Source organism: Oncorhynchus tshawytscha, unplaced genomic scaffold, assembly GCF_018296145.1.
Source record: "Oncorhynchus tshawytscha isolate Ot180627B unplaced genomic scaffold, Otsh_v2.0 Un_contig_19552_pilon_pilon, whole genome shotgun sequence".
NCBI lineage: Eukaryota > Metazoa > Chordata > Actinopteri > Salmoniformes > Salmonidae > Oncorhynchus > Oncorhynchus tshawytscha.
In genome coordinates, this window is record NW_024608687.1 from 17,895 (window position 1) to 31,215 (window position 13,321).

General features: G+C 43.2%; 1 protein-coding gene across 1 annotated transcript; it reads left to right on the forward strand.

The window, feature by feature from the left end:
* The first annotated feature begins 175 nt into the window (after positions 1–175).
* On the forward strand, positions 176–6,728 carry LOC121843725 (uromodulin-like). Its single transcript, XM_042313513.1, has 6 exons — positions 176–234; positions 329–357; positions 1,512–1,621; positions 3,435–4,073; positions 4,354–4,542; positions 6,607–6,728. Exons 3-6 carry the CDS (start codon positions 1,555–1,557, stop codon positions 6,726–6,728), a joined length of 1,017 nt encoding a protein of 338 aa, XP_042169447.1. The 5' UTR covers positions 176–234; positions 329–357; positions 1,512–1,554.
* The last annotated feature ends 6,593 nt before the right edge of the window (positions 6,729–13,321 follow it).

The following is a 13,321-nucleotide window of genomic DNA, read 5'->3' on the forward strand; positions in this document are numbered from 1 at the left end:
TTATACTGTAGTTGGGATCTATAGTTGTGATTCAACCTCTTCCACACCTATTGTTAGCCTGAAATCCAGTCAGTTTTGACTGACATTTCACTCCTTTACTCAGGGTCATTGCCAAACAGTTTATCATGACAAGGAGTGGCAAGGAGTGGAATTAGAGCTGAACAGACTGGGACCCAGACTAAGGTATTGTCCCTGGGAATAATGAGAGCTGAACATACTAGGACCCAGACTAAGGACCCAGACTAAGGTATTGTCCCTGGGAATATTGCACAATGTGACCTGCTTCCCCCCCTCCCAGATAACCAGTGTATAAATGCCTCGTTTACAGGTGGTTCCAGCAGTCAGCATCAACATTTGGTAAGTCAGTACTCCTCTCAGATCACTATTCATACTGTATGGTTAAACAAAGTTATTTTTGGTTTGGTGAAATTAATATATCTGAACTGACTAAGTTTAAAATGTTATAATACCCTCCAGAGAATGTGTGTCCATGCTTAATATCTATTATTATATTAGATGTGTTGTTATAAACCCTCCAGAGAATGTGTGTCCATGCTTAATATCTATTATTATATTAGATGTGTTGTTATAAACCCTCCAGAGAATGTGTGTCCATGCTTAATATCTATTATTATATTAGATGTGTTGTTATAAACCCTCCAGAGAATGTGTGTCCATGCTTAATATCTATTATTATATTAGATGTGTTGTTATAAACCCTCCAGAGAATGTGTGTCCATGCTTAATATCTATTATTATATTAGATGTGTTGTTATAAACCCTCCAGAGAATGTGTGTCCATGCTTAATATCTATTATTATATTAGATGTGTTGTTATAAACCCTCCAGAGAATGTGTGTCCATGCTTAATATCTATTATTATATTAGATGTGTTGTTATAAACCCTCCAGAGAATGTGTGTCCATGCTTAATATCTATTATTATATTAGATGTGTTGTTATAAACCCTCCAGAGAATGTGTGTCCATGCTTAATATCTATTATTATATTAGATGTGTTGTTATAAACCCTCCAGAGAATGTGTGTCCATGCTTAATATCTATTATTATATTAGATGTGTTGTTATAAACCCTCCAGAGAATGTGTGTCCATGCTTAATATCTATTATTATATTAGATGTGTTGTTATAATACCCTCCAGAGAATGTGTGTCCGTGCTTAATATCTATTATTATATTAGATGTGTTGTTATAATACCCTCCAGAGAATGTGTCCGTGCTTAATATCTATTATTATATTAGATGTGTTGTTATAAACCCTCCAGAGAATGTGTGTCCATGCTTAATATCTATTATTGTATTAGATGTTTTGTAACGTGGTTAATTGCAGTCTTGTGACAGAAAATAAAATGTGTTTTATCACCATAGGATGACCTGTATAGATACAGTCAAATTAAATCAAGTCAAACGTGCATTTAAACGTGACTGACGTTCCAGTGGATGTAAATTGTGGATAAAGTGTGGATGAATATAATCAGTGTATTTTCCTTCAGGTTGTGTTCCCCGTTTCTGCCCCTGTAGAAGTAACTAGTGTTGATGAGGATGATCCTGGTGGCTCTGCTGGTGCCTCTGCTGGTTCTGTCCAGCGCTGGACATACCTCAGGTACACACAAATATACTATATATTTAATACATCAACAGCTGGACATACCTCAGGTACACACAAATATACTATATATTTAATACATCAACAGCCGGACATACCTCAGGTACACACAAATATACTATATATTTAATACATCAACAGCTGGACATACCTCAGGTACACACAAATATACTATATATTTAATACATCAACAGCCGGACATTCAGGTACACACAAATATACTATATATTTAATACATCAACAGCTGGACATACCTCAGGTACACACAAATATACTATATATTTAATACATCAACAGCCGGACATACCTCAGGTACACACAAATATACTATATATTTAATACATCAACAGCTGGACATACCTCAGGTACACACAAATATACTATATATTTAATACATCAATAGCTGGACATACCTCAGGTACACACAAATATACTATACAGTACATTCGGAAAGTATTCAGACCCCTTGACTTTTACCACATTTTGTTACAGCCTCATTCTACAATGGATTGAATTATTTTTGTTCCTCATCAATCTACACACAATACCCCATAATGACAAAGCGAAAACAGGTTTTTAGAATTTGAATAAAAATATAAATAACTTATTTACATAAGTATTCAGACCCTTTGCTATGAGACTCAAAATTGAGCTCAGGTGCATCCTGTTTCCGTTGATCATCCTTGAGATATTTCTACAACTTGAATGGAGTCCACCTGTGGTAAATTCAATTGATTGGACATGATTTGGAAATTGGACATGATTTCCATTCATATATGGAAGAAGTTTGGAACCACAAGACTCTTCCTAGAGCTGGCCGCCTGGCCAAACTGAGCAATCGGAGGAGAAGGGCCTTGGTCAGGGAGGTGACTCTGACATAGCTCCAGAAGGACAACCATCTCTGTACCACTCCACCAATCAGGCCATTATGGTAGAGTGGCCAGACAGAAGCCACTCCTCAGTAAAAGGCACATGACAGCCCACTTGGACTTTGCCAAAAGGCACCTAAAGGACTCTCAGACCATGAGAAACAATATTCTCTGATCTGATGAAACCAAGCTTGAACTCATTGGCCTGAATGCCAAGCATCACGTCTTGGGAAAACCGGGCACCAAACCCTAAGGTGAAGCATGGTGGTTGCAGCATCATGCTGTGGGGAGGTTTTCAGTGGCAGGGACTGAGAGACTAGTCAGGATCGAGGGCAAGATGAACATAGCATTAAAGAGAGATCCTTGATGAAAACCTGCTTCAGGGCGCTCAGGACCTCAGACTGGGGCAAAGGTTCACCTTCCAACAGGACAATGACCCTAAGCACACATCCAAGACAACGCAGGAGTGGCTTCGGGACAGGTCTCAGAATGTCCTTGAGGATAAAAAACGATTTAATCCATTTGACAAATAGGCTGTAACGTAACAACATGTGGAAAAGGTCAAGGGGTCTGAATACTTTCCAAATGCACTGTATATTTAAAACATGAAATGATTTCTGTTTATTCATAATGAATACTATATATGATATAAACTATACTGTATAGCATTTGTTCATTTGATTTTTGCATTGGCTTATTTTAGTTCTGCCATATCTAACTCTGAACAAAATATTTTTGGTTAGAGTTGACAGTGCAGGGATACATGTATCATTATGAAGGGATTTCATACAGTATAATACTATATAACCCACTACACAACGGACTTTCTCTGCTCTTTAGTCCCAGAACCTAAAAATGGAAGCATCAAAACAATTCAGGTGTATCATGATACCTCAACCTAAAAAGAGATGATGAACCCATATATTCCCAAATTCCCACAGGTACGATTGTCACCAGCTGCGAGGCGTGTCACGAACAAGCCGTCTGCCGCACCTCCCCCATGGCAGGTGACATCACATGCACCTGTAAGAAGGGCTTCTCCGGAGACGGCCTCCTCTGTTTACCTGGCCACACTGCCACCGCCGACCACCACGCCCCTCGCCGTGTCCGTCGCTCCAACACCAACCTTGCCCATGTCCGGTTCAGCTGCGGCTCCAACGAGTGCGCCGACGGGGAGGACTGCATCACGGTCGACGGCATCCAGCAGTGCTCCAACCCCTGTAAGATCTACACGGTCCTGAACGATGCCTGGCGTTCCACCAACAACGTCGTGGGCAACAAGCATTGCGACCGCAACGTCCGCTGGGACGGCTATTACCGCATGTTCATCGGCAACCAGAGCGTGTCCATGCCGGACAAGTGTGTGGATTCCTTCAAGTGCGGCACCCAGGCTCCCTTGTGGCTGGCGTTTCCTCCCCCCCAGCAGGTGGATGAAATTGTCCAGAGTGCAGTCTGCGCCAGCTTCAATGGGGACTGCTGCTGGGTGCAGTCTCAGCCCATCCACGTCAAGGCATGCCCTGGGAACTACTTTGTGTACAAGTTCGTCATGCCTCCCGGATGCTACTTCGCCTATTGTGCATGTAAGGTTTCGCCTCCTGCTTTGCCAAGTTCTGAGTGGGGTTTGTTGTTGTTGTTCTGCCTTTTGAATTGAAGTTATTGTATTTATTAACTGTTTACTACTTAGTCATTCACCTGCTGGTTATATACACCATGATGTTCTTCTTATGGCCCTAGATATCAACAGTACTCGGCATATTCATCCATTCACTCATATTGATTCTGGTAATACCAGCATACTAGTTCTTTCAAAACATGAATGTTCCCTCATAACTGTGTCTCCTGTTTAACTCCTTGTTCCAGATGTGTCAGCTCTCACCACAACACCAAAACCAGTCACATCTACAGAAATACCAGTAGAGAACAATCGCACCACAACAACAACACAGTCACAGGTTTCCACGACTACGCCAAAAGCAATGTGTGGTACCTGCAGAGAGGGGGAGACCTGCGTGAGCACCGATGGGGTCACTTGGCGGTGTGAGAGGCCAGGTGAGTTCTCAGAAAACACCTGCTTGAGGACCTATGTACTCTCTTAGAAAAACAGGTACTAATAAGAACCTAAAAGGGTTCTTCGGCTGTCCCCATAAGAGAACCCTGTGAAGAACCCTTTTTTGGTGCCAGCTATAACCATTTTGGTTTCAGGTAGAACCCTATTGGGTTCCAAGTAGAACCCCTTCCTGGAACCAAAAAGGGTTCTACCTGGATCCAAAAAGGGTTATCCTATGGGGACATTCGAAGAACCCTCTTGGAACCCTTTTTTCGAAGAGTTTATATGAGAATTTGTAATTCCTTCTTTTCATTTTGGGTTCTTGAATAACTTCTCTTCTGTTGTCTTTATTTTCTCATCCCTCTGTCTCTCTCTTCCTCTCTTACAGATCAGCCTGTTTCTCATCCCTCTGTCTCTCTCTTCCTCTCTTACAGATCAGCCTGTTTCTCATCCCTCTGTCTCTCTCTTCCTCTCTTACAGATCAGCCTGTTTCTCATCCCTCTGTCTCTCTCTTCCTCTCTTACAGATCAGCCTGTTTCTCATCCTCTGTCTCTCTCTTCCTCTCTTACAGATCAGCCTGTTTCTCATCCCTCTGTCTCTCTCTTACAGATCAGCCTGTTTCTCATCCCTCTGTCTCTCTCTTACAGATCAGCCTGTTTCTCATCCCTCTGTCTCTCTCTTACAGATCAGCCTGTTTCTCATTCCTCTGTCTCTCTCTTACAGATCAGCCTGTTTCTCATCCCTGTCTCTCTCTTACAGATCAGCCTGTTTCTCATCCCTCTGTCTCTCTCTTACAGATCAGCCTGTTTCTCATCCCTCTGTTCTCTTACAGATCAGCCTGTTTCTCATCCCTCTGTCTCTCTCTTCTCTTACAGATCAGCCTGTTTCTCATCCCTCTGTCTCTCTCTTCTCTCTTACAGATCAGCCTGTTTCTCATCCTCTGTCTCTCTCTTTCTCTCTTACAGATCAGCCTGTTTCTCATTCCTCTGTCTCTCTCTTCTCTCTTACAGATCAGCCTGTTTCTCATCCTCTGTCTCTCTCTTCCTCTTACAGATCAGCCTGTTTCTCATCCCTCTGTCTCTCTCTTCTCTTACAGATCAGCCTGTTTCTCATCCCTCTGTCTCTCTCTTTCTCTCTTACAGATCAGCCTGTTTCTCATCCCTCTGTCTCTCTCTTCCTCTTACAGATCAGCCTGTTTCTCATCCCTCTGTCTCTCTCTTCTCTCTTACAGATCAGCCTGTTTCTCATCCCTCTGTCTCTCTCTTCCTCTTACAGATCAGCCTGTTTCTCATCCCTCTGTCTCTCTCTTCCTCTCTTACAGATCAGCCTGTTTCTCATTCCTCTCTTTCTCTCTTACAGATCAGCCTGTTTCTCATCCCTCTGTCTCTCTCTTCCTCTCTTACAGATCAGCCTGTTTCTCATCCTCTCTCTCTCTCTTACAGATCAGCCTGTTTCTCATCCCTCTGTCTCTCTCTTACAGATCAGCTGTTTCTCATCCCTCTGTCTCTCTCTTCCTCTCTTACAGATCAGCCTGTTTCTCATTCCTCTGTCTCTCTCTTTACCTCTCTTACAGATCAGCCTGTTTCTCATCCCTCTGTCTCAATCTTCCTCTCTTACAGATCAGCCTGTTTCTCATCCCTCTGTCTCTCTCTTACAGATCAGCCTGTTTCTCATCCCTCTGTTTCTCACTCTCCAGATCAGCCTGTTTCCATCCCTCACTCCACAGATCAGCCTGTTTCTCATCCAAACTTCTTCCTCTCTTACAGTTCAGCCTGTTTCTCATCCCTCTGTCTCTCTAGCCTCTCTTACAGATCAGCCTATTTTCATATCCAGTCTTCCTCTCTTACAGATCAGCCTGTTTCTCATCCCTCTGTCTCTCTCTTCCTCTCTTACAGATCAGCCTGTTTCTCATCCCTCTGTCTCTCTCTTCCTCTCTTACAGATCAGCCTGTTTCTCATCCTCTGTTCCTCTTCCTCTCTTACAGATCAGCCTGTTTCTCATCCTTGTCTCTCTCTTACAGATCAGCCTGTTTCTCATCCCTCTGTCTCTCTCTTCCTCTCTTACAGATCAGCCTGTTTTGCTGCACCCAGAGGATGTGGGCGGAGCCTGGTACAGGTGGGTCTCAACAGGACTAACCTGGAGGCCGCTGGTCTGGACGCCACCAGAACCTGGCCTCACCCCGGTGTAAGCTCACGAAGAGCGTGGCGGCATGGTACTTACCAGGTGGAGCGCTTGGGCTGCCGGAAAACTCTGGTAGGTGAGAACAGAACTACTTCACCCAGTTCCTCACCAAAACTATCCTGGGACATGCTGTTAGCATAAAAGATAGGTCTCAGAACTATTTAGTTTGCTATCCCTGGGACATGACTTGGGCTTCAAATATGAACAGTCCATTTATTGCATGTTTAGTTTGTCACCAGCCAATGTGACCAGTCACACCAGAGGTGCCCTTCAAACTAGTTCATTGTAGTTTGCTACTTCTGGGACATGCTTGGGCTAAAAGTAGGTGACAGAACTACTGTAGTTTGCTACTTCTGGGACATGCTTGGGCTAAAAGTAGGTGACAGAACTACTGTAGTTTGCTACTTCTGGGACATGCTTGGGCTAAAAGTAGGTGACAGAACTACTGTAGTTTGCTACTCCTGGGACATGCTTGGGCTAAAAGTAGGTGACAGAACTACTGTAGTTTGCTACTTCTGGGACATGCTTGGGCTAGGCTACTGGTTGAGCGGAATACAGAGAGGTTGGAAGAGAGAGAGGCCAGCGGAGATGCATGAATTGCGCAAGAATGGAACAGTGAAAACAGATGGTTTATTTTTGTTACATTTTAACACGGAAGACATATTGAGATCTAGGTCTCTTATTCAAATGCTGTGTAACACAACATAAATATACATACATATACACCACCGTTCAAAAGTTTGGGGTCACTTAGAAATGTCCTCGTTTTTTAAAAGAAATTCATTAAAATAACATCAAACTGATCAGAAATACAGTACAGACATTGCTAATGTTATAAATTACTGTTAAAGTTGGAAACGGCAGATTTTGAATGGAATATCTTCATAGGCGTACAGAGGCCCATTATCAGCAACCATCACTCCTGTGTTCCAATGGCATGTTGTGTTAGCTAATCCAAGTTTATTATTTTAAAAGGCTAATTGACCATTAGAAAACCCTTTTGCAATTACGTTAGCACAACTGAAAACTGTTGTTCCGATTAAAGAAGAAATAAAACTGGCCTTCTTTAGACTAGTTGAGTATCTGGAGCATCAGCATTTGTGGGTTTGATTACAGGTTCAAAATGGCCAGAAACAAAGACATTTCTTCTGAAACTCGCCAGTCTATTCTTGTTCTGAGAAATGAAGGCTATTCCTTGTGAAAATTTGCAAAGAAACTGAAGACCTCGTACAACGCTGTGTACTAGTCCCTTCACAGGACAGTGCAAACTGGCTCTAACCAGAATAGAAAGAGGAGTGGGAGGCCCCGGTGCACAACTGAGCAAGAGGACAAGTACAATAGACTGTTTAGTTTGAGAAACAGTCCTAAACTGGCAGTTTCATTAAATAGTACCCGTAAAACACCAGTCTCAACGTCAACAGTGAAGAGGCGACTTCGGGATGCTGGCCTTCTAGGCAGAGTTGCAAAGAAAAAGCCATATCTCAGACTGGCCAATGAAAAAGAAAAGATTAAGATGGACAAATAATGATGGGCAAATAATAAAATAAATAATTAGAAATATATACACATATAAACATTATTTCAGCATTATGCTATAATGAAGCCAATATATGTTTTTAGGAAAGGAGAAATTTCATTTGAGGGTGTCTGGGGTGCGGTGGTGGATTTGTTTGATGCTTCCTTACAGGATGTACAGTGCCTTCAGAAAGTATTCAGACCTCTTGACTTATTCCACATTTTGTTGTGTTACAGCCTGAATTCAACAGATTATATTTTTAAATTCGCACACATCTCCACACAATACTCCATAATGACAAAGTGAAAACATGTTTTTAGACATTTTTGCAAATGTATTGAAAATGAAATACAGAAAAAACTAATTTACATAGGTATTTACACCGCGGAGTCAATACTTTGTAGAAGCACCGTTGGTAGCAATTACAGCTGTAAGTCCACGTTGGACTCGTAACCGAAAGGTTGCTGGATCGAATCCCCGAGCTGACAAGGTAAAAATCTGTCATTCTGCCCCGAACAAGGCAGTTAACTCACTGTTCCCCGGTAGGCCGTCTTTGTAAATAATCATTTGTTCTTAAACTGACTAGTTAAATAAAGGTCAAATTAAATTAAATACATATCTTAGAGCTTTCCACACCTGGAATGAATACCAGGAATACCACTTCCCTACAGTACGACCAGGAATACCACTTCCCTACAGTACGACCAGGAATACCACTTACGACCTACAGTACCGACCAGGAATACCACTTCCCTACAGTACGACCAGGAATACCACTTCCCTACAGTACGACCAGGAATACCACTTCCCTACAGTACGACCAGGAATACCACTTCCCTACAGTACGACCATGAATACCACTTCCCTACAGTACGACCAGGAATACCACTTCCCTACAGTACAACCAGGAATACCACTTCCCTACAGTACAACCAGGAATACCACTTCCCTACAGTACAACCAGGAATACCACTTCCCTACAGTACAACCAGGAATACCACTTCCCTACAGTGCAACCAGGAATACCACTTCCCTACAGTGCAACCAGGAATACCACTTCCCTACAGTACGACCAGGAATACCACTTCCCTACAGTGCAACCAGGAATACCACTTCCCTACAGTACAACCAGGAATACCACTTCCCTACAGTGCAACCAGGAATACCACTTCCCTACAGTACAACCAGGAATACCACTTCCCTACAGTACGACCAGGAATACCACTTCCCTACAGTACAACCAGGAATACCACTTCCCTACAGTGCAACCAGGAATACCACTTCCCTACAGTACAACCAGGAATACCACTTCCCTACAGTACGACCAGGAATACCACTTCCCTACAGTGCAACCAGGAATACCACTTCCCTACAGTACGACCAGGAATACCACTTCCCTACAGTGCAACCATGAATACCACTTCCCTACAGTGCAACCATGAATACCACTTCCCTACAGTGCAACCAGGAATACCACTTCCCTACAGTGCAACCATGAATACCACTTCCCTACAGTGCAACCAGGAATACCACTTCCCTACAGTGCAACCAGGAATACCACTTCCCTACAGTACGACCAGGAATACCACTTCCCTACAGTGCAACCATGAATACCACTTCCCTACAGTGCAACCAGGAATACCACTTCCCTACAGTACAACCAGGAATACCACTTCCCTACAGTACGACCATGAATACCACTTCCCTACAGTACGACCAGGAATACCACTTCCCTACAGTACAACCATGAATACCACTTCCCTACAGTAAACCATGAATACCACTTCCCTACAGTGCAACCAGGAATACCACTTCCCTACAGTACGACCATGAATACCACTTCCCTACAGTACGACCAGGAATACCACTTCCCTACAGTACAACCAGGAATACCACTTCCCTACAGTACGACCAGGAATACCACTTCCCTACAGTGCAACCAGGAATACCACTTCCCTACAGTACAACCAGGAATACCACTTCCCTACAGTACAACCATGAATACCACTTCCCTACAGTACAACCATGAATACCACTTCCCTACAGTACAACCATGAATACCACTTCCCTACAGTACAACCAGGAATACCACTTCCCTACAGTGCAACCAGGAATACCACTTCCCTACAGTGCAACCAGCAATACCACTTCCCTACAGTACGACCATGAATACCACTTCCCTACAGTGCAACCAGGAATACCACTTCCCTACAGTGCAACCATGAATACCACTTCCCTACAGTGCAACCAGGAATACCACTTCCCTACAGTACAACCAGGAATACCACTTCCCTACAGTACAACCAGGAATACCACTTTCCTACAGTACGACCAGGAATACCACTTTCCCTGTGACATCTCTGTGGCCCTCGGAGTGTGGTGTCAGGAAAATAACCTCTCACTCAACGTCAACAAAACAAAGGAGATGATCGTAGACTTCAGGAAACAGCAGAGGGAGCATCCACATCAATGGGACAGTATTCGAGACGGTGGAAATTTTACAGTTCCTTGGCGTACACATCACAGACAAACTGAAATGGTCCACCCACACAGACAGCATGGTGAAGAAGGCACAACAGCGCCTCTTCAACCTCAGGAGGCTGAAGAAACACTCACACACTTTTACAGATGCACATTCGAGAGCATCCTGTCACACTGTATCACAAAAGACCTGCCTTCCAGAACACCTACAGCACCCGATGTCACAGGAAGGCCAAAAGATCATCAATGACAACAACCACCCGAGCAACTGCCTGTTCACCCCGCTATCATCCTGAAGGCGAGGTCAGTACAGGTGCATCAACGCTGGGGCCGAGAGACTGAAAAACAGCTTCTATCTCAAGGCCATCAGACTGTTAAACAGCCACCACTAACATTAGGTGGCTGCTGCCAACATACTGACTCAAATCTCCGGCCACTTTAATAATTAGATGCAATAAGGTATCACTAGTCACTTTAAATAATGGCAATTTATATAATGTTTCCATACCCTACATTACTCATCTCATATGTATATACTGTACTCTATACCGTCTACTGCATCTTACCTATGCCGCACGGTCATCGCTCATCCATATATTCATGTGTACAAATTCTTATTCACCCCTTTACATTTGTGCGTATGAGTCAGTCGTTGTGAATTTGTTAGATTACTTGTTAGATATTGTTACATTGTCGGAACTAGCACAAGCATGAAGCACAAGCTGTGTACACGCACACTAACCGCATTAACTTCTAACCATGTGTATGTGTCCCACTACATCTGACATGTATGTGTCCCACTTTACATCTGCTAACCATGTGTATGTGTCCCACTACATCTGCTAACCATGTGTATGTGTCCATACACTACATCTGCTAACCATGTGTATGTGTCCTACATCTGCTAACCATGTGTATGTGTCCCACTACATCTGCTAACCATGTGTATGTGTCCCACTACATCTGCTAACCATGTGTATGTGTCGGAACTACATCTGCTAACCATGTGTATGTGCTACATCTGCTAACCATGTGTTACATCTGCTAACCATGTGTATGTGTCCCACTACATCTGCTAACCATGTGTATGTGTCCCACTACATCTGCTAACCATGTGTATGTGTCCCACTACATCTGCTAACCATGTGTATGTGTCCCACTACATCTGCTAACCATGTGTATGTGTCCCACTACATCTGCTAACCATGTGTATGTGTCCCACTACATCTGCTAACCATGTGTATGTGTCCCACTACATCTGCTAACCATGTGTATGTGTCCCACTACATCTGCTAACCATGTGTATGTGTCCCACTACATCTGCTAACCATGTGTATGTGTCCCACTACATCTGCTAACCATGTGTATGTGTCCCACTACATCTGCTATGTGTCCTACACCATGTGTCCCACTGCTAACCATGTGTATGTGTCCCACTACATCTGCTAACCATGTGTATGTGTCCCACTACATCTGCTAACCATGTGTATGTGTCCCACTACATCTGCTAACCATGTGTATGTGTCCCACTACATCTGCTAACCATGTGTATGTGTCTAACCACTACATCTGCTAACCATGTGTATGTGTCCCACTACATGTGTAACCATGTGTATGTGTCCCACTACATCTGCTAACCATGTGTATGTGTCCCACTACATCTGCTAACCATGTGTATGTGTCCCACTACATCTGCTAACCATGTGTATGTGTATGTGTCCCACTACATCTGCTAACCATGTGTATGTGTCCCACTACATCTGCTAACCATGTGTATGTGTCCCACTACATCTGCTAACCATGTGTATGTGTCCCACTACATCTGCTAACCATGTGTATGTGTCCCACTACATCTGCTAACCATGTGTATGTGTCCCACTACATCTGCTAACCATGTGTATGTGTCCCACTACATCTGCTAACCATGTGTATGTGTCCCACTACATCTGCTAACCATGTGTATGTGACAAATAACATCTAATTTGGTATCATCTCATAGAACAAAATGTGTAAGATCTCCTAAGCCTGTGTCGACCTCAGACCTTATTTTCAGCGTTTATTCCAAAACCGTCGTCTTTCCACATACATTTTTTTCCCATAGGGAAGGCTGAATGAACCAGAGGTAAGTCATTTCCAGGTTTTAGGACGACAAGCTTGGGAGCTCCACTGACGTGAATGGAGACCTTTCTATTCATTCTTATTTCTATGATAGACACTGCCTTCTCACAAGGTAATTACAGCAGCAGGTCATAACGGCTGTTTGTTGTTGCTCATAAGATTCTTATTCTATATTGTGCCAGATTTGCGCTCACCTCATGTTCCGTAACGTTGTCATTGAAAATATGAATGTTTTTTCCAACTACCAATCAGCAACTGCGCCGTAAATACGACAGGACACTGAGCATTTAGATTGCCGAAAGCCAGTCTCTTTGGCAATGACAAGGAGTGGCAACAAATGGAATCTTAGATAAAGAGACATGTTGCCATCAACAGAAAATGATGAACAGATGAAATGAAATACAATAGTCCAAGAATGATATTATTGTGAGAACTGGTGAGAGGTCCTCTCCTGGCTTCTAATCTTCTTCCCTTTTCCCCTTTCA